The sequence below is a fragment of the Mobula hypostoma genome, chromosome 3 (assembly GCF_963921235.1).
Source record: "Mobula hypostoma chromosome 3, sMobHyp1.1, whole genome shotgun sequence".
NCBI lineage: Eukaryota > Metazoa > Chordata > Chondrichthyes > Myliobatiformes > Myliobatidae > Mobula > Mobula hypostoma.
The window spans coordinates 62495954-62522525 of NC_086099.1; the positions used below are offsets into that span (position 1 = coordinate 62495954).

The following is a 26572-nucleotide window of genomic DNA, read 5'->3' on the forward strand; positions in this document are numbered from 1 at the left end:
AGGCATATTTTAGTTTAGTGCAAAGTTTTTAAGTGTTGTGGTTTATCAAGCTGGAATCTTCCTTCTGTGTAATGCTGATTGTTTATGTTAATTAAAGGAAATTTTTGCATTATTTACCTAATATTTACATTTGCCTTCTAATTATTTTAATTTGATTTATTTCTCTCTTAAAATTTGCAAGCTATTTGCAGTTCCAGTGATTTTATATGTTCTCTGCATTAATAATTTAGGAATTATAGCGCTAGATGCTCCAGTGAGATACAAATTTTGTGGGAATACAGTTTAAAAACTTAAGTGAGTGTTTAAGGAAGGATATTTTGCCATTCTTCCATGGTTTCAACTTTTTTGTAACCCCAGGTCCATCAATGATCTGACTCTGTGCTATTGAGCAAACCATTTAGGACTCAACCATTCAGGTTGAGTCAGTAAACATAAACTTGCCAGTGGATTGCAGACCTTAGGACCAAATAAATTAAAAAGTCCAACAAAAAAAATGTTCACATTCCCATTTTATGTTATTTCAATTGAAGCCCTGTGGTCAAACAGTTTTCATACTTACCAGAAACTTTGTTCTTCATTTTGTTATAATTTAGTTGCCATCTTTTGCAAATGAACAGGGTTAGCCAAAAAGCAATAATAATTATTTATAAAATGATGGGAATTAACTTGCCCTGGACTGCCTGCCACTTCTTCATGCTTTATTCTTTCTACTCGGTAACTTGGTTGCCATGCTGATAGCTGCACTGAAAATTTAATTACATAATATATTTATCAGCCAACTTTAGAGCAGTGTGCCAAAAATCTATTGTGGAAATTTTGGTGTATTTCATCCCTTGTGTTTATTGTTGTGGGAAGGATCACTGCTAGCAGTTTCTCCTAGCTCTTTCACTGAGCCATCAGCTCATTCTATAATACTGGCATTCCATTCTAGTTATTCTCCTTGAGCCAAAGAAACTTGCTTTATATCTAAGAATGCTGTTTCCCATCATACCCGCTTTTTTTTTGTCCCCAATCTTGCCCTTTATAATATTTTAGCTTGCTTTTATTCAGATACAAATCCTTTTATCATTAAATTTGAATTGCATTCATGCAGCTTACAGATGTAAACACCATTGAAACTTTCAATACATCTTTTGTTGGTTTAGTTCCCAGGACATCTTCAGTAAAGGTTCTATAAGCTATTCACATATATGGTCTCAGACAATGTTGAAAACACAAAGATGTCAAAAAAAAATGGGAAAATGTTTCACGTTGAAATTTGATTTTGCAAATATATCATAAATCTGTGTATAATTTTGAAATATTTTTTTCTAGGTTGTATTCTCATCTAGTGAAGACTTAGATATTTCAGAACAGCAGACAAGTTTAATTTCCACAACTGAAGATCCAATAAGAGAGGAGGAAGTACCAGTTGAGGATGCTAACAGTGAACAACAATTTGGAGTGTTGAAGGATTTTGATTTCTTGGATGTTGAGTTGGAAGATGCAGAGGTAATTGCAAACTAAAGTTGTGCAATCTTTTATAGTACATTAATTTCAAGTTAAGTATTATGAAAGGAAAAATTCATCAAGTGAGCAGTGGGATGTCATGTACATCAGTAAATAACAGCATTGGAAAACTCGGGATTGTGAGCGCATTAATGAGAGTGATCTAGATAAGATATAGTGTCTCTGAAACATCTCTGGGAATAAGCATCTTAAGGTAGGCATAACTTTGCTTCCTATCCTTGGATCACCAGTCAGCTCTGTGAGTGACAGCCATGGCCATAACAATGTCTCGAGTTCTAGCAATTTTTACAGAATTGGAACCTAAAAACAAGAGTTTTGTGATCCAACTTTTGAGCAGATGTCGCCATATTGCCAAATGGCTATACAAAAATGTTCATTTGGCTAATGGCTATACAAATGTTCATTTGGCTAATGGTTATACAAAAATGTTCATTTGGCTAATAAAAGGAAGTCAAATCTGTTTCATCTATTTGAAAATTCATCAACTTAACCATCCTGATTGAAAGATTTTAGATTTTATGTTATAGGAGGAGGATTTCGGTGCAAAAATTTTCTAACACAATCTGTTATTTTAGTTAATAGACTGTTAAACAGAAGTACATAGATCCACTGTGAAATATGATGATTAATTTATAGCTCCATGTAAGCTAAAAAGGGAGGGGAAGAATCCTATTTATCCATGCTAACTCCTAAACATGTTCCTGCACATTCCCTTTTGAATACTAAACTAGTTTATATTCAAAATAACTGGCTGAATTTTGGAGATTCACTAGGTGTGACAGTTAATATCCTTTGAAATAACTAGTGAAAAAATGTCTGAAGATAATTTGGCCTAAATTGAATGCTAAGTTGCAAAAGAAAAGATGCATTCATCAAAAATAAAGTTTTTGGACAGAATAAGAAACTTTGCTATTTATTTTGCTGGTACCAGTAGCTTTTTCAGCAGCACTATAACAATAGCTATTAAATTCAAGCATGTTCAGGGTGTGTGTTACTATGTTATTACTGATACTTAAATGTTAGCTAAGTAGATATATTTGCCAGAAATATGCAAAGAAGTTTATGGCTAACTTCTCAATATTTTTAAATGAACAACTTGGGCATTTTCTGAATTTAATTTTTGATTTTGAATAAAGATTTGATTTTTCTTTTCCTTAAAAAAAAAGATTATTTGTGGAGAAGACTGCAGAAAAAAAAGTTTGAAAAATTATTGGTGGTACAAAATTAATCTGGTGCTGAAGTCTTATGGACAGGACTTAACCAGGAGCTGGTGAAAAGTGTAATGTTATCCAAAAACAAATTAGATCAACAGAGTGTGAAAGCAAATCAGATGTAAAACCTCAACAGGTCTTTTGCTGTAAATACTGTTAGTAGCTAACTATGAATCAATAACTGTTTTCCAATCTATTCTCAAAATCTATTTGGTAGTATATAAAAGTACTTTTTAATTATGTTGCATTATATTTGCAACATCCAATAGTCAATCAGTAAACCATACAGTCGTTTAAATTGGGGAAAATGGGTGAAGCAACCAAAGGTTCACACCTTTAATTAACAGGTGTTTTTTTTTACCTGAGATAGCACATCCTAAGTACACTGTCTGTTAATTTCAATGTAATTTTGTTTGTTGAGATTAAGGCAACCTCCTGTTTCTCACATCGTGCCAAATATTTCTCTTTTCTTACTTTTTAATGCTGGTCATCTCTTTTCTTCATTGCTAACCAGGAGCTGCAGGTAAGTTGCAGCCTGGTGCAGTGTTTTGTAAAGTTACTGTCTTGTGTGTGATAAATGTTGAATGTTCACAGTAAAGTATTAGCGCTTGGGGGCCTTACTGTTCTGTTTAAATATGTGTGCACATTTTGGCTATTTGTAGGATATGCCTTTGCATCATTGTAACAAGATAAAACTTAAAAACAATTTATTGGAAGTATTTTTTAACAAAATTTTATGAATAATTTTTATTATATTTATATTTTATAAACACACCAGTTACATATTTAAAGAATTGTAGGTGATAATAAGCTGTGTGCTATTTTGATTGACTATATGTTCAGTTCTTTGTATACTATCACTTGTGGGTATTTTGGTAAATCATTAAGGAATAGCAGCTGTGCAGTGTGTTTTGGGATAAGCTGTTTACAGAACAACTCCTCTAATATAGTATAGCACTGCTCTGGCAATGTTTAAAATGGTCATATGAAAATTAACTTCATGAACATTCCTTCTCTTAAAAATATATTAACAAATAAATTTATTGCAGGGTGAAAGCATGGACAATTTTAACTGGGGTGTGCGGAGGCGCTCCTTGGAAAGCATTGAGAAGGGAGATACACCATCACTCCAAGATTTCCATACTTCAGGAAGTACACCCAGTTTAAATCTAACCAATCAGGAGGATACTGATGAGTCATCCGAGGAGGAGGTATTGACTGTTAGTCAAATATTAACCCGCACACAAATGGTAAGTCACCTTTTTTTAAATACAAAATAATATCTATTTGTACTTCTGTGACATGATCTACTTATAAATTATTGATTTAAATTCAATATAAAATCATAGAATTCATAGAAAATATGTGGAACATGAGATCATTTGAATTGTTAAGCCTATGCCAGTTGTTTTAAAAAGAAATCCCAATAATTTCTTCTACCATTTGGCACGCAGCCTCGAACACATGAACACAAAAATACCCATTGAATCAGAATCAGTTTGAATCAGTTTGCTTTTTCTGCCGTGGATTCCATGGGCTGCACTGTCAAGAGTCACTATCCTCTTCAACCCTCTTTGTCGGCATGACATCTAAAACTTTGACAAACTTCTATAGATTAATGGCGGAGAGTGTATTGACTGGTTGCATCATGACCTGGTGTGGAAACACAAATGCCCTCAAACAGAAAGTCCTATAAAAGTAGTGAATATGACCCAGCTCATCATGAGTAAAGCCTTCCCTACCACTGAGCACATCTGCATAGAGTTCTATTGCAGGAAAGCAGCATCCATCTTCAAGGGCCCCCACCATCCAAGTTGTGCTCTCTTCTCGCTGCTGCCATTAGGAAGGAGTTACAGGAACCTCAGGACTCACACCACCAGGTTCAGGAACAGTTAGTACCCCTCACCTATCAGGCTCTTGATGCAGAGGGGATAACCTCATTGTACTGTTCTCATAACCTACAGACTCACTTTCAAGGACTCTTCACTTCATGTTCTCGATATTTATTGCTTATTTATTTGTTTGTTTGCTTTTCTTTTATACTTGCACGGTTTGTTGTCTTTTGCACATTGTTGTCCGTCCTATTTAGTGTGGTCTTTCATTGACTCCATAATGTTTCTCAAGGTTTTATATGGTGGCATATATGTACTTTGATAATAAATTTACTTTGAACTAAATGAAGAATAAATTGTCTCTTAGAATTTATTCCAAAAATTCAAGACAAGTCAGGTAAATGATGATAGAGATGCACAAATCTGGGGAAAGGTAAAAGATCATCTCAGAGGCACTGAACATACCTCAGAGCACAGTGCAAAAATCGTGAAAATGTGGAAAAAATCTGAAACCACAGCCATACTGCCTAGGTAAGGCTGTCCTCTAAACTTGGTTTCCAGAGCAGAATGGCACTTGTAAGAGAGGCTACTGTGGCACGAACAGAAACTCTGAGTGAGCTGCAGTGAGTCGGTGGCTGCAACTGGAGATGAAGTTCATGACTCCACAATCTCTAAGGCACAAAATGGGTATTTATGGAAGAGTGGAAAGGAAGAAGCCCTGGCTTAAAAAAAGGATATCATTGCCCATAAAGACTTTGCAAAGTGTCACTTAGAAGATACTGTAAAGATGTGGAAAAAGGTCTTGTGGTCGGATGGCACTAATGTGGAACCTTTTGACCTCAACACTAAGTAACAAGCGTGTAATAAATCTAAAACTGATCAGCCAGGTAACAGCATCTCTGCCATAAAGTACTGTGGAGGTAGCATCATGCCATGGGGATGCTTTTCAGTAGCAGTGACTGAAAATCTGGTCAGGATTAATGGGAAGATGAAGCTACAAAATACAGGGAGATCCTGGATAAAAACCTGCTAGTCTCTATCAGAGAGCTTAAGCCGGGGAGGAAGTTTGACTTTCAACAGGTCAACAACCCAAAGCACACTGCCAGAGCAACCAGGGAGTGGCTTCAAATGAAGAAAATTGATGCCTTTGGGTGGCCCAGTCAGAGTTCTGACCTTAACCCGATCAAACATCTTTGGTAAGATCTCAAGATTGTTGTCTACCACCGCTCTGCAACTAACCTGGCATAGCTTGAGCAATTTTGCAAGGAGGAATGGGCAAATCTTGCTCCATCACATTGTGCTAAACTAAGAAAGACTTGTCCAAAAAGACTACTGGATGTAATAGCTGCGAGAGGTGGTTCAACTAAGTACTGAGCAAAGGGGAATGAATACTTTTGAACTGATGATATTCAAGTTTTTTGAATTTTTAGCTTTTTGTGCTTTATAACTTACCCTTTTTTGAGCTCTGCTGTGTAAAAAGAGCATGTGATTCACAAATAAAAATTCTCAATTAAATTGATCAAAATCCATGTTTGTAATACTCAGTTATGTGAACAGAGGGGTGGGGGTTGAATACTTTTACACGGCACCTATGAGTGCCTGATTGAATACCACCATTTACAATCATTTTCATTTGCCTTACTAACCTTGGAAGAATATATCATGTATTTACAAGCATGAAGCTGGGGTTGTTGCACAGTGAGTTTGCATTTAATAGGATTAACTTCTCTGGAATTTACAAATACAAAAGGTGACTTGATTGAAATTTTCAGTTTAGTAGAGATAAGGTGGAGAGAAAATTAACTATTTCATTATCATAACTAAAAGATTAGAAAGAATTTCTTAAAAATTTGAGTCAGGTCTTTCAGGTATGATGTTAGAAACATTTCTCTTGAAGGATGGTGGACATTTGGAACATTTTCTCAAATGGTAATTAATCATACAGTTAATTTAAATCTGTGAGCTTTGTTAATTTCATATTATGTTAAACCATCAAGCAATTTTTTTAAAATGTTATTCACTGCTTTAATCACAGTTCTAATTAAAGTATCTGTATTCTTGAACAGTTCATTGGAAAATACCTTGCCTTAATAACTATAACATTTGCTTTATATATTTCTGCAACTTGCTCCGGCCCCATAACTATTCTTTTTGTGTTCCCTCAGTTTTTGGTTCCTGTGCATCACTGGTTTCCTTTTTCACCCACTTGTAGTCCTCGTCCACCAGGGGTGATAAGATGGCACATTATAATATTGCTTAGTTATATTTAGTAAATTTACGCAGTGTTATTTTTGAATGACGTTTTGGAGAAAAGAGGGTTGCAGTATCCAGTGGAAAACAGAGAACTAGAAAGGATTTCCTGCTGTCTCCTTTGACTCTTTCACCCATTATTTTTAATTTGCATTATGGACAAGCGGCGTAGTGGCATCAGCGCCGGACTTCGGAGCAAGGGCTCCCAAGTTCAAATCCAGCTGGCTCCCTTGCACGCTTTCCATCCGTGCTGGGTTGAGTGTCGAGTTAGCAATTCGGCCTTGTAAAAATAAGAAAGCCTGCTTTAAAAAAAAGCGCTGTCATGGTGGTGTCCCGATGACTCCACTCAGAGTTAAGGGCTTTCTTCTTCTTCTTCTATTATGGACAAGTATATCTCTGCACTGAGAATAGCATATCGAAGTTAGGTAAGGAAATATTGTTAAATCAATCTGATAAAGCATTTTTTCTCCCTGACCTTTACTAATGATTACTGAGACAGCTCCTGAAAGCTTTAGGAAATTAGTGTTTTTATTCCTTCCTCTTGTTTGGGCAGTAGTTGAATCTATTTGAGAAGTTAAGAACATACTGGAGAGGCAAAGAAATAAATCAATATTTCATAGATTTATATATTTATAAAATCTTCAATTTGCAGGAATGCTTGTTAAATTCAAAATAAAACTCACTGAAGTTACATTTTTTATTCATTGAGTGGTCAGTAAAGGATATAGACAATTCAAAGCTATTGTTGAACTTGCAAAGAATCCAAACAGGCTGGCTGCTGAATAATTTATTTTGTACTCCACCAGTTGTACTTATTTCATTTTTTTGGGACATTTAGATGTTTATTTAGCTATTCTATTTAGATGCAGTCAGAATTCTATGTTAAAATTCGTGGAATAAAGATCTGAGGTTTGCAGAATGTTGAAAAGTTTGCCTTTTATACACATTATTGCCCATGGGTCACAGTGAGCATTTTGGATATTGAGAACAGATTGCTTCAAAGGACTTTAAAATATCTAACATCATGCATTATCCAAGAATTTGGCATATTCTTTGTTTTGCTCTTCACTGTGCCAATTATTTTTTAAAATTTCTAGTGACAATTTTTAAAATTTCTTTTTTAGCTGTAGTTAACTGTGGTTTTATTTATATTGTTTTATTCTTACAAAAATTCTTCCATTTTCCTTTAGCTAAACAGTGATTCAACAACATATGATGCTGTACCAAATCATGTCGATCCCCTGTTGCAATCAAGAGACACAGCAGCCAGTGTGGTGCCTGAAGAAGCACCACTGCCTGGAGCTGAGACCCCAAATTTAGAGACTCTTCTTCCAGATAGCGCTAGCAACCAGCTGCCTGAGGTGGGAAACAATGTGGGTAGAAATATGGTTTGGTGCATGGCTGATTTAGGATCTTTCTAATGCTGTTTATTCCTTGTACATTTCTGCACTGAAAGCTGATCTGAAACTGCAGACTCCAAACTACTGAAGTTTCAATATTTTTAACGTGACAGTTTGTAGACAAAATGTGTGTCATAAAATGATTAGACACCAGAATTATCAGTACAGGTTAAACTACGCCTTTAAAGTTAATTCAACTTCAGTACTTATGCTGAGGTAAAAGAGAAGCCTGCAGTTTCTTGTAATTAATCCTATGGTCATCAAGGTGATGGGGTTTTTTTTGTAAGCAATTAATTCTTTAAAAAAATATATATTAAATAATGGCTTAGTTGTGTTAATCTTTCCTTGGCTTTGCTTTATGCTGAATGATTGGTGTTGAGATTGTGGGTACTAGCCTCAGGCTTGCTGTGTTAGCACATCGTTTGTAACACCTGTCCTTAAAATGCCTGTGTAAAGACCTGTGGAATAAGGCTGGGGCTAACTCTTGATTTGTAAGTATTAACATTACTTTAATATTATGGTTAGAATTTAATACAATTTTTATAGCAACTTTTTGTTAAAGGTGAATATTGTATGTAAAACTCCAGTGAAATGTATTGCTGTTAAGCATTTGGCTAAAATTATTGCTCGCTGCTGCTGGGACCCCAGGCTTCCCTTTCCCCACCACCACTCTGCAACCCCGGTTCTCTCAGGCTCCCCTGTCACCACTTAGGTTCTCAGAGGCTTCATTTCCTGTCGCTTATCTTCCCTGGACACTGCAATCCTTCTCCCTCTGATCCCAGCTCTATTCCCTGCCTGGTCTTCACCATTCCCTCTGACCTTCCCCTCTATGTGAGGCAGACATTCTGTCCTCAGCAAGGGCCTCATCTTTGTCCCTCTTCACCCGGACCTCAGTTAGTTCTGTGCCCACCAGGACGCCAAGCTCTTCTTTCACTTCCATCTTCAAGCCCACTTCTTTGTCAAGAATTCCTCACATTAATGACCCTTCTCCCATCTCCAACCCTCCTCTTCTTGGACACCCCACTCTGGTTTTCTGCCTTCTCTGGATCTTTTCATCCTGAATTACCAACAAGATGTCAACCAGCTCAACTTCAGTGCTCCCTGAAGCTTACACTCTGAATGCACACTGCCCTCCACACACTCTGCTTCAATCCTAACCTTACCATCAAGTCCACATAGACAAAAGAGGTGCTGTTCTAGTGTGGTGGCATGACTTCTACCTTGCTGAGGCCGACACCAATTCTCAGACACCACCTCCTCCTTACCCCTACCTTGAATCCCACACCATCACTAACCTCATCAAATATGAAGATCTGCCATCCACTGCCACCAAGCTCAGAGTTCCCTTGCCCGTACTTTTCACTTATAGATCCACAACCTGATTGTCCGTGTAGGCTTACTGCCACTGCAGCTCCTGCCTCATTGAACTCATGTCTGCATACCTCGACTCCATTCTATCCTCCCTGGTTTAGTCCCTTCCTAACTACACCCACGACACTTCACATGCTCTTGATCTCAACAATTTTCAATTCGCTGGTGCTGACCACCTCATTTTCACTGGATATCCAGTCCCTATACACTTCTATCCCCTATCAAGAAGACCTTAAAGCTCTCCACTTCTTTTTCGACAAAAGACCCAAACATTTCCCCTATACCACCTCCCTCCTCCGTCTGGCAGAACTGGTCCTCACCCTCAACAATTTCTCATTTAGCTCCTCCCACTTTCTCCAAATTCATGGGGTAGTCATGGGCACCCGTGTGGGCCCTAGCTATGCCTGCCTTTTTGTTTACCACGTGGAACATTCCATGTTCCAGACCTTCCCTGGTAATGCTCCAGCATCGCTTGCCAACTGCATCGCTGCTGCTTCATGTTGAGCTCATAAATTTTTATCAGCTTTGCCTCCTGCCCTTAAGTTCACTTGGTCCATTTCTGACATCTCTCTCCCCTTTCTCGATTTCTCTGTTTCCATCTCTGGAGACAAACTGTCTATCAACATCTTTCATAAACCTATTCATTCCTACAGCTATCTCGATTATACCATTTCCCACTCTGTCTCCTGTTCCCTTTTCTCAATTCCTTCATCTCCGTGGCATCTGTTCCCAGGAAGTGGCTTTCCTTTCCGGGACATCAAACATGTTCTTCTTCTTCAAAGAATGGGGTTTCCCTTCCTCCACCACTGATGCTGCCTTCACCCACATCTCCTCCATTTCCTGGACATTCGCTCCTACCACCTTAACAGGCATAGAGTTCCACTTGTCCTCACGTACTACCCGTGAGCCTTCGCAGCCCGCACACCATTCTCTGCAACCTCAGCCATGTAAAGTGGAATCCTACCACCAAACACATCTTTACTTCCCTCCCCCTCCCCCCCCAGCTCTCTGCTTTCCACAAGGATTGTTCCTTCTGTGACTCCCTTGTCCATTTGTCCTTCCGCACTAATCTCCCTCCAGTCACTTAGTCCTGGGTGCAGCAGAAGTGCTACAGCTGCCCACTCATCTCCACTCACACCTCCTTTGAGGGCCCCAAACAGTCCTTACAAGTGAAGCAGCACTTCACCTGCAAATCTTTTGATGTCACCTACTGTATCCTGTGCTCCCGATGTGGCCTTCTCTACATTGGTGACGGCCGATGTAATTTTACGGTCCACTTTGTTGAGCTCCATCTGGCAAAAGTGGAACTTCCCGATGGCCAACCATTTTAATTCCTATCCTCATTACCATTCTGACATGTTGGTCTGAGACCATTGTCAGGGTGGAGGAGCAATACCTCACATTCCGTCTAGGTAGACTTCAACCTGATGGTATGAATGTTAATTTCTCCTTCTGGTAATTTGTTTTTCTATTTTTCTTTTCCCGTCTCCCTTTCCCCTCCTTCTGTTCTCCACTCTGGCCTCTTACCTCTTCTCCTCACTTGCCTATTACTGCCCACTGGTGTCCTTTTCTTCTTTCTCCCATGGTCTACTCTCTTCTCCTATCAGATTCCTCCTTCTTCATTACATTACATTATGGTTTCACCTATTTTACCTGGCTTCGCCTATCACCTTCTAGCTTGTCCTCCTTTCCCTCATCTCACCTTTGACTTCTCCCTTCCTTTCCAGTCCTGATGAATGGAATTGGCCCAGAATGTTGATTGTTTGTTCATTTTCATGGGTGTTGTTTTACCTGCTGAGGTCTTCTAGCATCATGTTGCTGTGCATTTGCATGGTCAAAGTTGGGTACTGAAATGAGGATAGTTGTTTCTGATCTTTACACTTCCTAACACATAAGCATTAAACATAGTCCTAATAAATTGAAGGTGAGATTGTATCACAGTCCTGAGAAGGTTGACCTAGATGGAAATGTCAAGAAAATAGCACTGGGAAATGTCGAATCTATTTCTAGCTACTGTCTTTGTCTTTGATTTCAGCATTTAGCCTTTCTGATTTTTGAATTTAGCTGCACATTTGATTTTTAAGATTGCATAACTGGTATATTAAGACAGATGTTTTGCCATAAGTTCCAGTTACATCATGTAATCATTATAGAGCCATAGAGAGAAAAAGTCATCGAAATGTGTCCTTCATTCTATAAAGTCCACACTTTCCATTCCCACCCATTTATAATAACCCAATGCAAATACCGTTTTTTTATGTAAATCCAAAATGAAAGAAAGATTGGTACATGCAGAAATAAAATTCTTCATTAAAGAAAGAAATCCTATTTCAAGTATAATATTTCATATTTCCTACGATCACATGCTAGTGATAATAAACCTGATTCTGATTCTTTGACTAAAAATGACCAGTGGACTGTTTCCAGTATCAACCTGGTCCCAAAGTCCTGTCAGAAATACTAAAAGTATATGGCAGTAATAATAAGGATTTCATTTAATGATGATGGTGGCATCCATCTGTCTTGAGGGACAGTGGGTGAACAGTGACACTGGAGTGATTTCTCCAGGGCACAAGCCTGGGTGGAAGGTATGGAGATCCTGGGATGCCCGGTCACCAAGATCCCTCTCTCGGCCTCACTGGTATAGTCCAAAGGAAAGCAAAGCAATATGTTTGGCACCAGCTTGGCTTCAGGAGCTGCCGGAAGGATGTTCAGTGATGTCCAACTGTCTTGGAGACTCCACCCTGGATTTTCTGTCTGAATCTCTCCCAAGGCTGCCCAAAAGGCAGTGGGGTTGTTCACCCATATCTAGGGATCTGGTTCACGAGCACCAGGGCATGTCCACACACTGGTGGGCCTGCATGCTATGAGTGCAGAGGCAAGACCTCCTTCCCTTCCTCTGAATCTGAAAGGAGTTCACTTTCCATGTGTTGCCAGCAAAGAGGCACTACATGAAGCTTGCTGTTGTACTGGCATGGAGAGACTTAAACATTCATCTCTCCTTTTTGCAAGATTGCTAGCCAGCAGTCAAAGCTGAAAGTGAAAGCGACAAGCACTACCCATTACACTCCCACGCTAGACACATCGCAACAACCATTTGACACACATTTACCCACCAATAATTGGGGCAATACAAGGTTGTGTAAGGTGCAAAATTGTTAAGAGTCCAATTGAGAGGATATTTAGCTAGCAAGTCTAACAAGAGAGTGGGTGGCATGGGACGAAGATTTAGGAAATGTTGGAAGGTGGGGTAGCAGAACATTTTTGATGAAGCAAACTGAAATCAGTTTGATTTAGCATTATTATGGAAAAGTAAATTAAACCAAGTTCATAAAGTTTTTTTTTAAGGAGGAACTAATTCAATTTTACTTGGCTGAGAAAGAATTCAGCAATGTAGACTGACATCTCCTTGGTGGGAGGAGGGATGGGGAGGATGGAAGTACGGAAGTGGGTGATTTAAACCAGATATGTTCCTGAAACCGTTAATGGAAGTAGAAATCTTTTTCCCACACAAATGCATTTGGATGATCACTGAAATCTACAAGGCTACAGACCAAGAATAGAGAACTGTGATTAACCAAAGTTGATCCAATTGGTGGAATGGCCATCTTTAACCAAATGGTCTGCTTCCTATGCCATGAATTTTGCTCATTCTATGGACTGTCTTTAGGCATGTTACTTTTTCTGGAGTATATCTCCTCAGGAACTTACTAATGATTATCAGTACCACCAAGGTCCCCCTATCCAGATTAGAGGACCTTTTTTTCCCCTGTCTAGCCTATAAGAAAGAAAATACCTGCAACATCAGTATTTTTGTTGATTACTGTTAATTGGATTCCATTTGAATTTGCAAAACATGGGCCAAGCGGTAAAAGTGTTGCCAAAATTTAGAAAGGATGATTGTACGCTGCTTTTTGCTAAAGCCTAAAACTGTTTTCAAGTGTTTTTAAATGTACTTTCTGAAAATATTACCGACTGTTGACATGAAAGCAGCACATCAATATCCGTTGCTGTATTTTTATTTCTGTGTTTGATTACAGGATGTCACTGTGGCTGTGAAGGATGAACTGGCCAACAGTGTTAATGAAGACACAGGTTCAGACATCAACCTTGAATCCCAGAGGTTTCAGGAGTTTCTTGCTCCAGGGAGTTCACCAGAGTCCATCTGTGAAGAGGATGTCACACTTGCTCTTAAAGAGCTGGATGAAAGATGTGAAGAGGAGGAGGCAGATCTTTCAGGACATTCAAGGTAGCTAGATCCATATTATCCATTTAAGGAAACTAGAAAGAAAATAGTCCCCTCGAAGACCAAATGGGATGCCTTTGTTTAGAACCACTGGAGATGGACAAGGTCCATAATGAATATTTCTCCTTGTTTTTACCATGGAGAAAGACATGAAGACTTTAGAACTAGGAAAAGTAAATGGGGAGCTACTGGGGATCATCTGCTTTATAGTAGAGGAGGTCCTGGATGTTTTAAAAGGTGAGAAAGTACACAAGTTTCCAAGGTCTGCTCCTGAGATGTAAATGGACTTCCATAAGGCCTTTGATTAGGTCCACAATGAAGGTTGCTCTGCAAGATTAGATTGTATGGAATCCAGGGAAGCCGGCTAATTGGATGCATAATTGACTTGATGGTAGAAGGTTGTTTCTTGGACTGGAAGCCTGTGACTGATGGTGTACCTCAAGGCCTGGGACTAGTGATGTATCTCAATACTAGTTACTGGTCCCATTGTTGTATGTCATCTATATCAGAGGAATATTGTATCATTTCTTAATGAATTACTAAATGACAATAAAAGAGGACTGTGTGTCCTCATAATCTAATCTAATATCAAAAATGTGGCTAGTAATTTGCACACACAAAATGCTGGAGGAATTCAGCAGGTCAATCAGCATCTATGGAAATGAATAAACAGTCGACGTTTCAGGCTGAGACCCTTCATCAGGATTGGAAAGGAAGGGGGAAGGTGCCAGAATAAAATGGGAGGTGGTGAAAGAGAACAAGCTAGAAGATGGTAGGTGAAGCCAGGTGGGTGGGAAAGGTGGAGAAGAAGGAAATTGATAGAAAAGGAGAATGGACCATGGAGGAAAGGAAAGAAGAAGGGGCACAAGGGGGCAGTGATATGCAAGTGAGGAGAAACGATAAGAGGCCAGAGTGGGAAATAGAAGAAGAGCAAGGGAGGGAAAAAGGAAAAAAATTAGTAGAAGGAAATATCGATGTTCATGCTATCAGGTTGGAGGCTACCGAAACAGAATATGATGTGTTGCTCATCGTGACAGAAGAGCAGGCAATGGACTGACATGTTGGAATGGGATTGGGGATAGGAATTGAAATGGTTAACCACTTTTAGTAAATGGAACAGGGGTACTTAACAAAGCAGTCCCTCAATGTACGTTGAGTCTCACCAATGTAGAGGAGACTGCGTCCGGGAGCACCAGATACAGTAGACAACCCCAACAGATTGAAGATGAAGTGTTACATCACCTGAACATATTATTTCGAGCCTTGAATAGAGGTGAAGATGGAGGTCATTGGGAAGGTGTAGCATTTCTGGTGCTTGTGCCAGGAGGGAGATTGCTGGGGAAGGACAAATGCACTAATAATGCAGAAAAAGTTGGGGAGCATTACCAGGGAAGGCTTGGAACATGAACTGTTCCATGTTGCCAACGAAAAGGCTAGCTGGGGCCCATGCAAGTGCTGATGGCTATCCCTTGAATTTGGAGAAAGTGGGAAGAGCCGAAGGAGAAATTGTTGAGGATGAGGACCAGTTCTGCCAGAGGGAGTGTAGTAGTGGTGGTGGTGAAGGGAACTGTTTGGGTCTTTTGTCTCGAAGTTTCGTCTTTTTTTTTACCCCTCCACCTACCTTTTTATTCTGGCATCTTCCCCCTTCCTTTCCAGACCTGATGAAGGGTCTTGGCCCGAAATATAGACTGTTTATTCATTTCCATAGATGCTGTCTGACCTGCTGAGTTTCTCCAGAAATTTGTGTCTGTTGCTCTGGATTTCCAGCATTTGCAGAATCTCTTGTGTTTATGGTTAGTAAATTTGCAGATGACTCTAAAATAGGTGGTATTGTAAAAAAATAAAGGAGGTTATCACAAAAGTCTCAGGGGGATCTTGATCAGCTAATAAGTGAGGAATGGCAAATGGAGTTTAATCCAATTGAGTGTGAGGTATTTATTTTGTGAAGTCAAATCTAGGTAAGACTTTCAAAGTGAACCTTAGAGAGTGTTGTAGAACAGAGCACATGGGATTATAGTTACATAGTTCATTGAAAATGGAGTCACAGATTAAGAGGATAATGAAAGCTTTTGGCACACTGTCAGGGCATTATAGAAGTAGGGAGGTCATGCTATAGTTGTACGGGACATTGGTGAGGCCACACTTGAAGTACTGTGTTCATTTTTGGTTGCCCTGCTATAGGAAAGATGGTATCAAACTGGAAAGAGAGCAGAAAAGGACCGCGTTATAGGGAGACGTTGGACAGGCTGGACTTTATTCCTTAGAGTGTAGGAAATTGAGGTGTGTTCTTATAGAGGTGTATAAAACCTTGGCAGGCATAAATAGAGTGAATACACTCTGTCCTTTTCCCAGAGTTGGGGTATCAAGAACTGAAGGGTATAGGTTTATGGTGAGATTGGGAAAGATTTAAGAGGGACCTGAGGGGCAACCTTTTTACACTAAGGGTGGTAACAGTGTAGAATCAGCAACCAGAGGAAGCAGTTGAGGCAGGTGCAATAACAACTTTTGTTGGACAGGTTGGACAAGTACATTCATTGGAAAAGTTTCGTAAATTATGGACCAAAAACTGGCAAGTGGAACTACGTTGGATGGGGCATCTTGATTGGCATGGGCCAATTTGGCTGAAGGACATGCTCACATGCTATATAGGTCTATGTATTTTATTAGAATTATAAAACGCTAGAAGAAATGCATATTTTAAGTTACTGGGATAGGAGAAAGAAAAGATAGGGAGGGAACCAAGAAACATTAAATGGTGTAAATATTGGTGTTGCTGGGTGAGAGAGAGTGAAGGCTCCATTAATTAATTAATGACCGGATGTAAATATAAACATCATTGAGCACAAGGAGGAGATGAAAACAAAACATAGTATGTCTGAAATAAGAGATTATTGGAAAATGATTAGCAGGTCAGGTAAAATCTGCAGAGTGAGGAAAAACTGAGTTAATATTGCAGGATGTTGAACTTGCCAATTCTGATACAAGCTGGAAAAAAGCTGGTTATTGAAAATCTGTTTGGCACTATCCTGCCAAATACTGATTCTTATTGAAAAGGGAAAAGCGATAGTCCCTGCCTGAGTGGAAAGCCCTGAAGCAACGACCTTATGAAAACAAAACTGTAAGGGAAATTCAGCAATGTCATGTCTGAAGTAGTGTTAAATGCTGCCAAAGGGCATTGACAAAGAAGCAAAGAACAGATTGTACCTCGTGCCAAGAGAGTACCGCATCATGAGCTACCTATCATGAAAAATCTGAATTCAAGGTCACTAAGAGCAATATGAATAACAGCAGGGTGGTGGGCAGATTTGCTTCTGGCATAATGAATTAAGAAAAGATCATTGCTGATTATTGCAAAGTGAACAGTCTCGTCATTGGCTGATTATTATTTCAACATTGTGAAATTCACAAGTTAAGAAAGTGTTTTCCACATGGCGGTGGTCAGAACCAGGTGACGACTGGTCTTCAATGACAAATTGAGATGCTCACAGATGTATATTAATGTGGGAAGAGGAGAAGTTGTTGGCAGATACCACTACTTATGACATCGTTTGTCAAGCTAAAACTGAGAAATCTGGTAAACGGTTTAGCTAATGAAGCTGCTGGCCTCACATCTCCATTAGGATTAGCCAGAATAGTACAACAAGCCAAGGCACCCAAAAATAAATCAGAATTGCATTCAAAGCTTAACTATAGTGCAAGATTAATCACAATCCATCACTTACACCAACCTAAAAATATATTACAGCCACATGCTTTCAGCATTTCTTCCTAGTGCAAGATGCAGGAGATGAGAGTGTCCAAACTATCCTTAATTCATCCCTCCGCATTGGAAAAATTCTTCCATACAATTGGCCCAGATGACCTCAAATGGAAGTCGTTTTGTAGTGCAGTCAAGATCTGAACATCATCATTACAGTGGACACTGGGGATGGATGGGTTTTATGCATTGTTCGAAAGCCTATTCCGTCAATCAAAACACCATAAGCTGGGCAAATGATTGTAAGTGAAAACAACATGGTCAAGAACTGTATAGGACATGGCTGGAGAAGCATCGAAAGACTTGCCAAAAACAGGAAAAGAATATCATCATGGTCCTAAGAACATGAAGGTATTTTGGATAGTGAGTAACTATGTGTTACAGTATAGAGGATAACTAGATTAAATCAAAAATCTCAAGATGCAGACTGTAAATCCAATTTAAATTGATTCTTGTACTATTTCTGATTTGAAAGCAAAGCCATTAAAGCTCTTCTCACCATTGAGGACTTCAAAAAGTGTGGAATAATTTCTCCTTGTCTTCTTTTTGTCTAACAATGCTCAGCACTTGGATCCTTGGTTGTTGTTGCATATATTATTGATTGAAAAGAGGGATATGATGGAGAAATTTGCATGTTGAAGCAAATTGCATATGATACAAAAATTGATAGTGTAGTTGGGAGAGGAGGAAAGTGTTAAACATCAGGGTAGTGATAGTCTGGACTGATTGATTGAAAAATAGCAATTGTACTTTATTCCAGAATAGTGTGAGGTGATGTTTTGGGAAGGTACAACGCTGCAAGAAAATGTACAATGATATTGAAAAGTGTGGAGGAGCAGACAGACCCTGGAGTGTATGTCCATGGATCTTAAATGTAGCAGGACAGGTTGATGAGTGGAGCTAAAAGACAGTAAGGAATGCTTTCTTTTATAAATCAGAGTACAGATTAGAAAAACATGGAGGTTATATGCAATATCTGTTAGGCCAGGTTTGGCTATTGTGCTTCGGTCACCATATTACAAGAAAAATTGCACTGAAATGAATTTTGAGGATGGAAAAGTGTACCTTTGTGGTGAGATTAGCTGGGCTGGGGTTGTTTTATCTTGGAACGTTGGATGCCAAGAGAAGACTTAACTGATGTACAGAATTACACAAATCCTGGATAGATTAAATTAGAAGGATATATTTCTCTTAGTTAAGTAATTGGTTTGTTTCATCAGGTATCGTTTTATCCTTGATATGTCCAAAGCAGACCTGCAGCAATTTATTATAAAACTGTTGCATCCGTTAGATGAGAAAGCTTAGCATTTGTCAAGAGAATCCAGCAAAGCTTATTAGAAGTCCAGCTGGTTTTGAATGAAACTTGCATCATGTTTTCAGTTGATTCATTGTCGTGCATTAAATGATCTAATGGGAGTTGGCACTGTCATTGACTTGCAATGTAATCAATCTTTGTTATTATTTTGTTCATTTACTTAACCATGACATTTTAAATACATTATTGTACTAAATACAAAGGACACAGCAGAGGTAATACTCTCTCTGAGTCTAAACAAGATATTGTATATTTTACTGAAAAAATAGATTATCGTAAGATCCTGAAGAACGTTACAAATGTGGAACCCATTAAGTTGATTGAGCATGTAAATTGACATCCTTTGATATATTCAACCTCTTGAAATAGACCGTACTTAAGTTAATTAAAATTACTGTCTAGGACTGCGAAAGGTCTTTTGCCTTTTTTTTTTAGAAGAAAATTGGTTTAAATTTTGCATACAGCTACCACTAGCTACCTATGCAGATAATCTGCCAGCTAGTGGACTGTAAAATGTTCAGCAGCACTTCAAATGTGATCCTGCTTAACATTAACCAAAATGTTGTCTGCACTAAGTAGGAACTATCTCAGATACATTTATTCATCTTGTTTTGTAAAAGGTAAACAGTGAGTATACTATGTATAGTTTATGACTTTCTATAGTGAGTAGATTTGTCAATTTTCCAGTTTTCATTGGAATAGAAAGCCACTTCACATTATATTTTATTCTCTGACACCAAACTCTTTAAAAAGTGAACCTGATTTGAGAATAATCAGTTTGTTCATTTTATCAGTAGTAAAAGATTCTTTGTACTAATACTTAATTTCTGGTTATAAAAGATTTATGCTGCACTGAACAAAATTTGTTGGGACTTAAAATGATCTGCCACTCTATTGCTACTTGCAATGTGCCTCTATGAATATCAGTACTGTTCTTGCACAAACAAAAAATTGTTGCGCTTTCTGAGAATATTCTTGCAAATCTACTATTGTTTTCACTTTTCAAATTATATTTGACAACTAGTAGTCACTAATCTTCAGAGATCGGTTGATTGAAAACTTACTGAGGAAAATGCTACAAAAGAAAATCCATGTTTTCAAGGATTCATAAATCCAGCTTAACAGCTTGTGATTATCCAAAAGTTAAGAAATGTATCCCATTTGTATTCGTATTTCTCTTACTTTTAAACTCCTGAATCTCAGTACTGTTATATTTTAAATTGGGCACGTGGGCAGGTCTGAATAATGGACTGCTTTATGACTCCTGTCAGTATTATGAGATGGCTAGGTCTTGGTCAAGGCTGGATTTAGTTCTAACACATCTTTTTTGGGATAAAGTCTGAGCTCATATTTTAAGTTGATCACCGCTTCTAATTAAAATACTCCTCCAGTTTATTTGCAGCAGTTGTCAGAAGTGAAATTGATTTATTAAATTATATTTTTAGTTATGTCTTTATTATTGCTATTTTCTAATGAAACAATCAAGGTTTTGGGAAAGCATGTTTGTCCAATACTAGCCTTTTCAGTTTTAGTATGTATTTTGATACATTAGGAAATGTTCTTCTTAAACTGTGTATGTTGCACAGTATCATAAAGGGAGGGAGAATTGTTCTTTAGAATTGAAATAGTGAAGAAAAAATATTTCTAGAAATGTACTGTTTTTCAGTGCAATAATAAAAAAAATAGTAATATAGTTTTGGGAAAGTAGCACAAATCATCAGTGAAAATTTAAATGAGCTATCATCTGAAATACGTTTGTAAATGAAGAGTATATTCCTGCCACTTAATTTAATCCCTTTACCTTATGCACCCTCTGTTTTATTTTCAGTCAAGATGAAGGAGACCAGGAAGGATATCCAGAGATTCAAACCTCACCACCACCATCACCCTTCCTGTCTGCTATCTTGTCTGCTTTCCAACCAGTGGCTTATGAGGATGAGGAGGAAGCCTGGCGTTGTCATGTCAACCAAATGCTGTCGGACACAGATGGATCATGTGCTGTGCATACATTTCACGTGTTTTCTAGATTGTTTCAGGTCAGTAGTTTATCAAATGGTGGTACGGCTTTTTCTTTGAGGAATTAGTGGGTATTACCCATTCTGGATATGTTCTCAATGTGGTATCAATGCTGTTTGCTTTACTTGTGTATCAGAGTTGTTGAAACAGAATTCAAGTCGCTGGAAAGTTTCTAATTGAGAATCTTGTAAATAGGTCTTTATTAATCGTAGAATATTATTTATATAAAAACAGACTTGGTTTTCCTGAAACCATTTCAACAAATTTATTTCAATAAATTTCTTTCAATAAACTGGAAATTCTCAAGCAAATGTACAAGTTAAAAATTGAAGTAAAATGTGCTTTCAAAATACATTTAGAGGTCTCCTTTAAACACTTACTGAAATATTTACAAATACTGTATTCTTCAGGTTATTATTAGGAAAATGAAATTATTTATCAATTCTACATTTATTCCAATTTATTCAGTCTTGGAATTTGTTAAAGGGAAAAGCAGAGGCATCTAGATGTATCAGTTCCATCATAGAAATTACTGTTCTGTTAGATTCCTCGTGCTTGTTAGAGATGAGGATGGAAGGTGGGAGATTTAAGGAGATGGCTAGTAATGAAGGGAAAAGAAATAAATTGTTTTCTCTTCAAGATAATCCTCAAGTAGTGAAGGGACTCTGTATTGTCATGCTCAGTAGTGTTTGATGAGGTGTAGCCTGAAGTCATGATGGTTTCCTAACTAGTTGTTGTCTTTTTGGTTTACTCTACCACAATGTTAATATTAACTTGGAACCGAAACTGATCCGTGCCAATGCTAAACATTCATAATGTACAGTGGCATTCAAATGTTTGGGCATCCCTGGTCAAAATTTCTGTTACTGTAAATAGCTAAGCGAGTAAAAGATGACCTGATTTCCAAAAGGCATAAAGTTAAAGATGACATATTTCTTTAATATTTTAAGCAAGATTACTTTTTTATTTCCATCTTTTACAATTTCAAAATAACAAAAAAGGAAAAGGGCCTGAAGCAAAAGTTTGGGCACCCTGCATGGTCAGTACTTAGTAACACCCCCTTTGGCAAGTATCACAGCTTGTAAATGCTTTCTGTAGTCAGCTAAGGGTCTTTCAATTCTTGTTTGGGGGATTTTCACCGATTCTTCCTTGCAAAAGGCTTCTAGTTCTGTGAGATTCTTGGGTTGTCTTGCATACACTGTTCTTTTGAGGACTATCCACAGATTTTCAATGATGTTTAGGTCAGGAGACCGTGAGGGCCATGGCAAAACCTTCAGCTTGCACCTCTTGAGGTAGTCCATTGTGGATTTTGAGGTGTGTTTAGGATCATTATCCTGTTGTAGAAGCCATCCTCTTTTCATCTTCAGCTTTTTTTTTTTACAGACTGTGTGATGTTTTCTTCCAGAATTTGCTGGTATTTAGTTGAATTCATTCTTCCCTCTACCAGTGAAATGTTCCCCGTGCCACTGGCTGCAACACAAGCCCAAAGCATAATCGATCCACCCCCGTGCTTAACAGTTGCAGAGGTGTTCTTTTCATGAAATTCTGCACCCTTTTTTCTCCAAACATACCTTTGCTCATTGCGTCAAAAAGTTCTATTTTAACTTCCATCAGTCCACAGGACTTGTTTCCAAAATGCATCAGGCTTGTTTAGATGTTCCTTTGCAAACTTCTGACGCTGAATTTTGTGGTGAGGACGCAGGAAAGGTTTTCTTCTAATGACTCTTCCATGAAGGTCATATTTGTGCAGGTGTCGCTGCACAGTAGAACAGTGCACCACCACTCCAGAGTCTGCTAAATCTTCCTGAAGGTCTTTTGCAGTCAAACGGGGGTTTTGATTTGCCTTTCTAGCAATCCTACGAGCAGTTCTCTCAGGAAGTTTTCTTGGTCTTCCAGACCTCAACTTGACCTCCATCGTTCCTGTTAACTGCCATTTCTTAATTACATTACGAACTGAGGAAACGGCTACCTGAAAACATTTTGCTATCTTCTTATAGCCTTTTCCTGCTTTGTGGGCATCACTTATTTTAATTTTCAGAGTGCTAGGCAGCTGCTTAGAGGAGCCCATGGCTGCTGATTGTTGGGACAAGGTTTGAGGAGTCAGGATATTTATAAAGCTTTGAAATTTGCATCACCTGGCCTTTCCTAGCCTTTCCTAACGATGACTGTGAATAAGCCATAGCCTTAACAAGTTAATTAAGGTCTGAGACCTTGGTAAAAGTTATCTGAGAGCTCAACTCTCATGGAGTGCCCAAATTCTTTCATGGTGTTCCTTTCCTTTTTTTCACTCTAAAATTGTACAAAACAAAAATAATACATTAATCTTGCTTAAAATGTTGAAAAGAATGTTTCATCTTTAACTTTATGACTTTTGGAGATCAGTTCATCTTCTACTCACTTAACTATTCACAGTTACAGAAATTTTGACCAGGAGTGCCCAAACATTTTCATGCCACTGTACATAAACATGGTGATGTGAAAGATTGTTCAAAACGTGCCATAGAGTTGGGGTCAGAAGTGAAGCTGACAACTGGTTGCTTATTTCTACAGAACATTCAGAAAAAATTCTGTGCCATAACTCATGATTCCGTCAGTCATTTGGGAGACAGCCTGCAAAGGATAGGGTCAAAATTCAAGAGTTCTTTGGAAGTAATGATGATGTGTTCGGATTGCCCCACTGTCTTTGTGGATGCCGAAACTGTAAGTTTTGCCCTATAAAGCAATTGTTTGAAACCAGTATAAACTAATTGACATGCTGTGTCACATTTACTCAGAAGGCCTTATTCAAGTGTGGGTGCATATTTATTAAAGATAATATTCTGAGATGACTTGCCATTTATATTTTTGTGCTTTCTAGTTAGTCACAATTTATGTTCAAAAGTAAGTACATTTATTTTTCAAATGTGAAGTATTGAAATAATTCATAAAGTGCTGTAAGTACTCAGCTGGTCAGCTGTCTTCTGTGAAGAGAGAAGTACACTCAGTGGCCACTTTATTCCATACACCTGTTTCTCTATCCATAGCACAGCTGCATTTGTTCAGAAATTACATTTTTATTTTAAATTTATTATTTATGTTACTTTCTTTCAATTATTCACAGTTGAAAGACTTGCCTTGGGCTCAAACCATGAAAGACAAAGAACCAGTTCCACCCATACTTATCAATAAATAAAGCATTGGTTACTTGTAGGAAGATAACAATAGTAACAAGAAAAATTGCCATAGCCACAGCATGCATTTTAATAAAAATGGCAATGACTATGTCCAATATAACATTAAATATATTCACAATAGACAATGGCAAAGGTTGATTGTTCATACAGTCTCTCCAAGTTGGTTACTCTCCTGTGCTTTGGGCCGAACTGTATTAAGTCACCTGTTTCCTTTCAACTGCAGTAACAAGCAACTCAAAATGAGTGGTCCATTTGCTCCACATGTGCATGGAGTGTGGGTGTGTGCAAAACCCTGCCAGGTGTGTGGTAGAGGCATATATGTGTGGGACATCTCAGAAACTCTTAGGCATAGGGTTGAAAGGAAAATAGAGGGCTATGTAGGAGGGAAGGGTTAGATTGATGTTGGAGTAGATTAATTGATCGGCACAACATTGTGGGTTGTAGGATCTGTACTGTGCTGCAGTGTTCTGTATTCTATGTTTCATCTTCCTGCAGACTGACCCCAGTAACATCCACCTGTTTTTCAGTTCATTATGACTACAGTACTCAACTTTGCTACACTACCGTCTCTCCTGGATACAATGGTTCTACCCTGCATTTTGTATGGGCAGTTTTTGAATCAATTTAAGGTGTAGACAATACATCTTTGAATTTACCTATACAATTGTGAAAAGGTTTTCTTTTTGCTGTTAATCTTCCTGATCATATTATCTTCCATCCCGCTGCCCCCAAGGGTAATTGAAGAAATCCATTGTTACCTCAAGAGCAAATAAATAGCTTATTACTGTGAATGATTGTACTTTCTCAAACCTTCAAGCATCTGGATATTCCAGTTATTTGATGATTGGGTAACAGTTATAATACTGATTTTATATTAGAATATGCAAGAAGCCAGGACACTGCCTGAGACTGAGTGTTGCTATTGCTGCTATTCTCACCCTGTGGAAAAACCACCAGTAACATAACCACAAACATCTGATGCCCGTTTTCAGTGAAACTACATCTGATTTCTGTTTTTTCTTAGTGATACTAGAATTTGTTGTAATAAACAAATTAACTTAAGGTGTTTATCCATAGAACCATAAAACACTACAGCACAGAAAACAGGCCATTTGGCCCTTCTAGTCCGTGCCAAAACTTTATTCCGCTAGTCCCATTGACCTGCACCCAATCCATAACCCTCCAGACCGCTCCCATCCATGTATCTATCCAATTTATTCTTAAAACTTAAAAGTGAGCCCGCATTTACCATGTCAGATGGCAGCTCATTCCACACTCCCACCACTCTCTAAGTGAAGTTCTCCCTAATGTTCCCCCTAAACCTTTCCACTTTCATCCTAAAGCCATGTCCTCTCGTATTTATCTCTCCTAACCTAAGAGGAAAGAGCCTACTCGCATTTACTCCTCCATATGCCTCATAATTTTGTAAACCTCTATCAAATCCCCCCTCATTCTTCTACGCTCCAAGAAATAAAGTCCCAACCTGTTCAATCTTTCCCTGTAACTCAACTCCTGAAGACCCGGCAACATCCTAGTAAATCATCTCTGTACTCTTTCAATCTTATTGATATCCTTCCTATAGTTAGGTGACCAGAACTGTACACAATACTCCAAGTTTGGCCTTACCAATGTCTTATACAACCTCCCCATAACATCCCATCTCCTATGCTCAATACTTTGATTTATGAATGCCAGGATGCCAAAAGCCTTCTTTACAACCCTGACTACCTGTGATGCCACTTTCAGGGAATTACGTATCTGAACTCCCAGATCCCTTTGTTCCTCCGTACTCCTCAGTGTCCTACCATTTACTGTGTATGTCCTATCTTGAATTGTCCTTCCAAAATGCAACACCTCACACTTGTCTGCATTCCATCTGCCATTTTCCAGCCCATTTTTCGAGTTGGTCCAGATCCCTCTGCAAGCTTTGAAAGCCTTCCTCGCTGTCCACAACACCTCCAATCTTAGTGTCATCAGCAAACTTGCTGATCCAATTTACCACATTATCATCTAGATCATTGATATAGACAACAAACAGCAATGGTCCCAGCACAGATCCCTGAGGCACACCACTAGTCACAGGCCTCCAGTCTGAGAAGCAACATCCACTACCACTCTCTGTCTTCTCCCACACAGCCAGTTTCGAATCCAGTTTACAACCTCTCCATGGATACCTGCTGTCTGAACCTTCTGAACTAACCTCCCATGTGGGACCTTATCAAAGGCCTTACTAAAGTCCATGTAGACCAGCGGTCCCCAACCACCGGGCCGCGGACCGGTACTGGGCCGCAAAACATGCGCTACTGGGCCGCGAGGAAACGATATGATTTGGCGATATGAGTCAGCTGCACCTTTCCTCATTCCCTGTCACACCCACTGTTGAGCTTGAACGCATGCGAAGTCATTACCTGCGCATCATCCACTTCAGCGCGGGAAGGAGATCAACTCCTCGAGCTTGCAAATGACGGCGGGCTGAAAAGTATGTTTGACAT

The 26572-nt window shown here is 38.7% G+C and overlaps 1 protein-coding gene across 17 annotated transcripts in view; it reads left to right on the plus strand.

Annotated features, from left to right (window-relative positions):
* The window catches only part of fryl (furry homolog, like), a 376544-nt gene that overhangs the window by 317077 nt on the left and 32895 nt on the right, over positions 1-26572 (plus strand). For 10 of the 17 annotated variants that reach the window (XM_063043177.1, XM_063043178.1, XM_063043163.1 and 7 more), the window contains 6 exons: positions 1315-1491; positions 3770-3970; positions 7993-8175; positions 13614-13822; positions 20720-20927; positions 23458-23607. In XM_063043177.1, coding sequence (XP_062899247.1) covers positions 1315-1491; positions 3770-3970; positions 7993-8175; positions 13614-13822; positions 20720-20927; positions 23458-23607 — 1128 coding nt within the window. The remainder of the gene's footprint in view (positions 1-1314; positions 1492-3769; positions 3971-7992; positions 8176-13613; positions 13823-20719; positions 20928-23457; positions 23608-26572) is intronic. The other 7 variants (XM_063043164.1, XM_063043169.1, XM_063043181.1 and 4 more) reach the window with 1 other exon arrangement.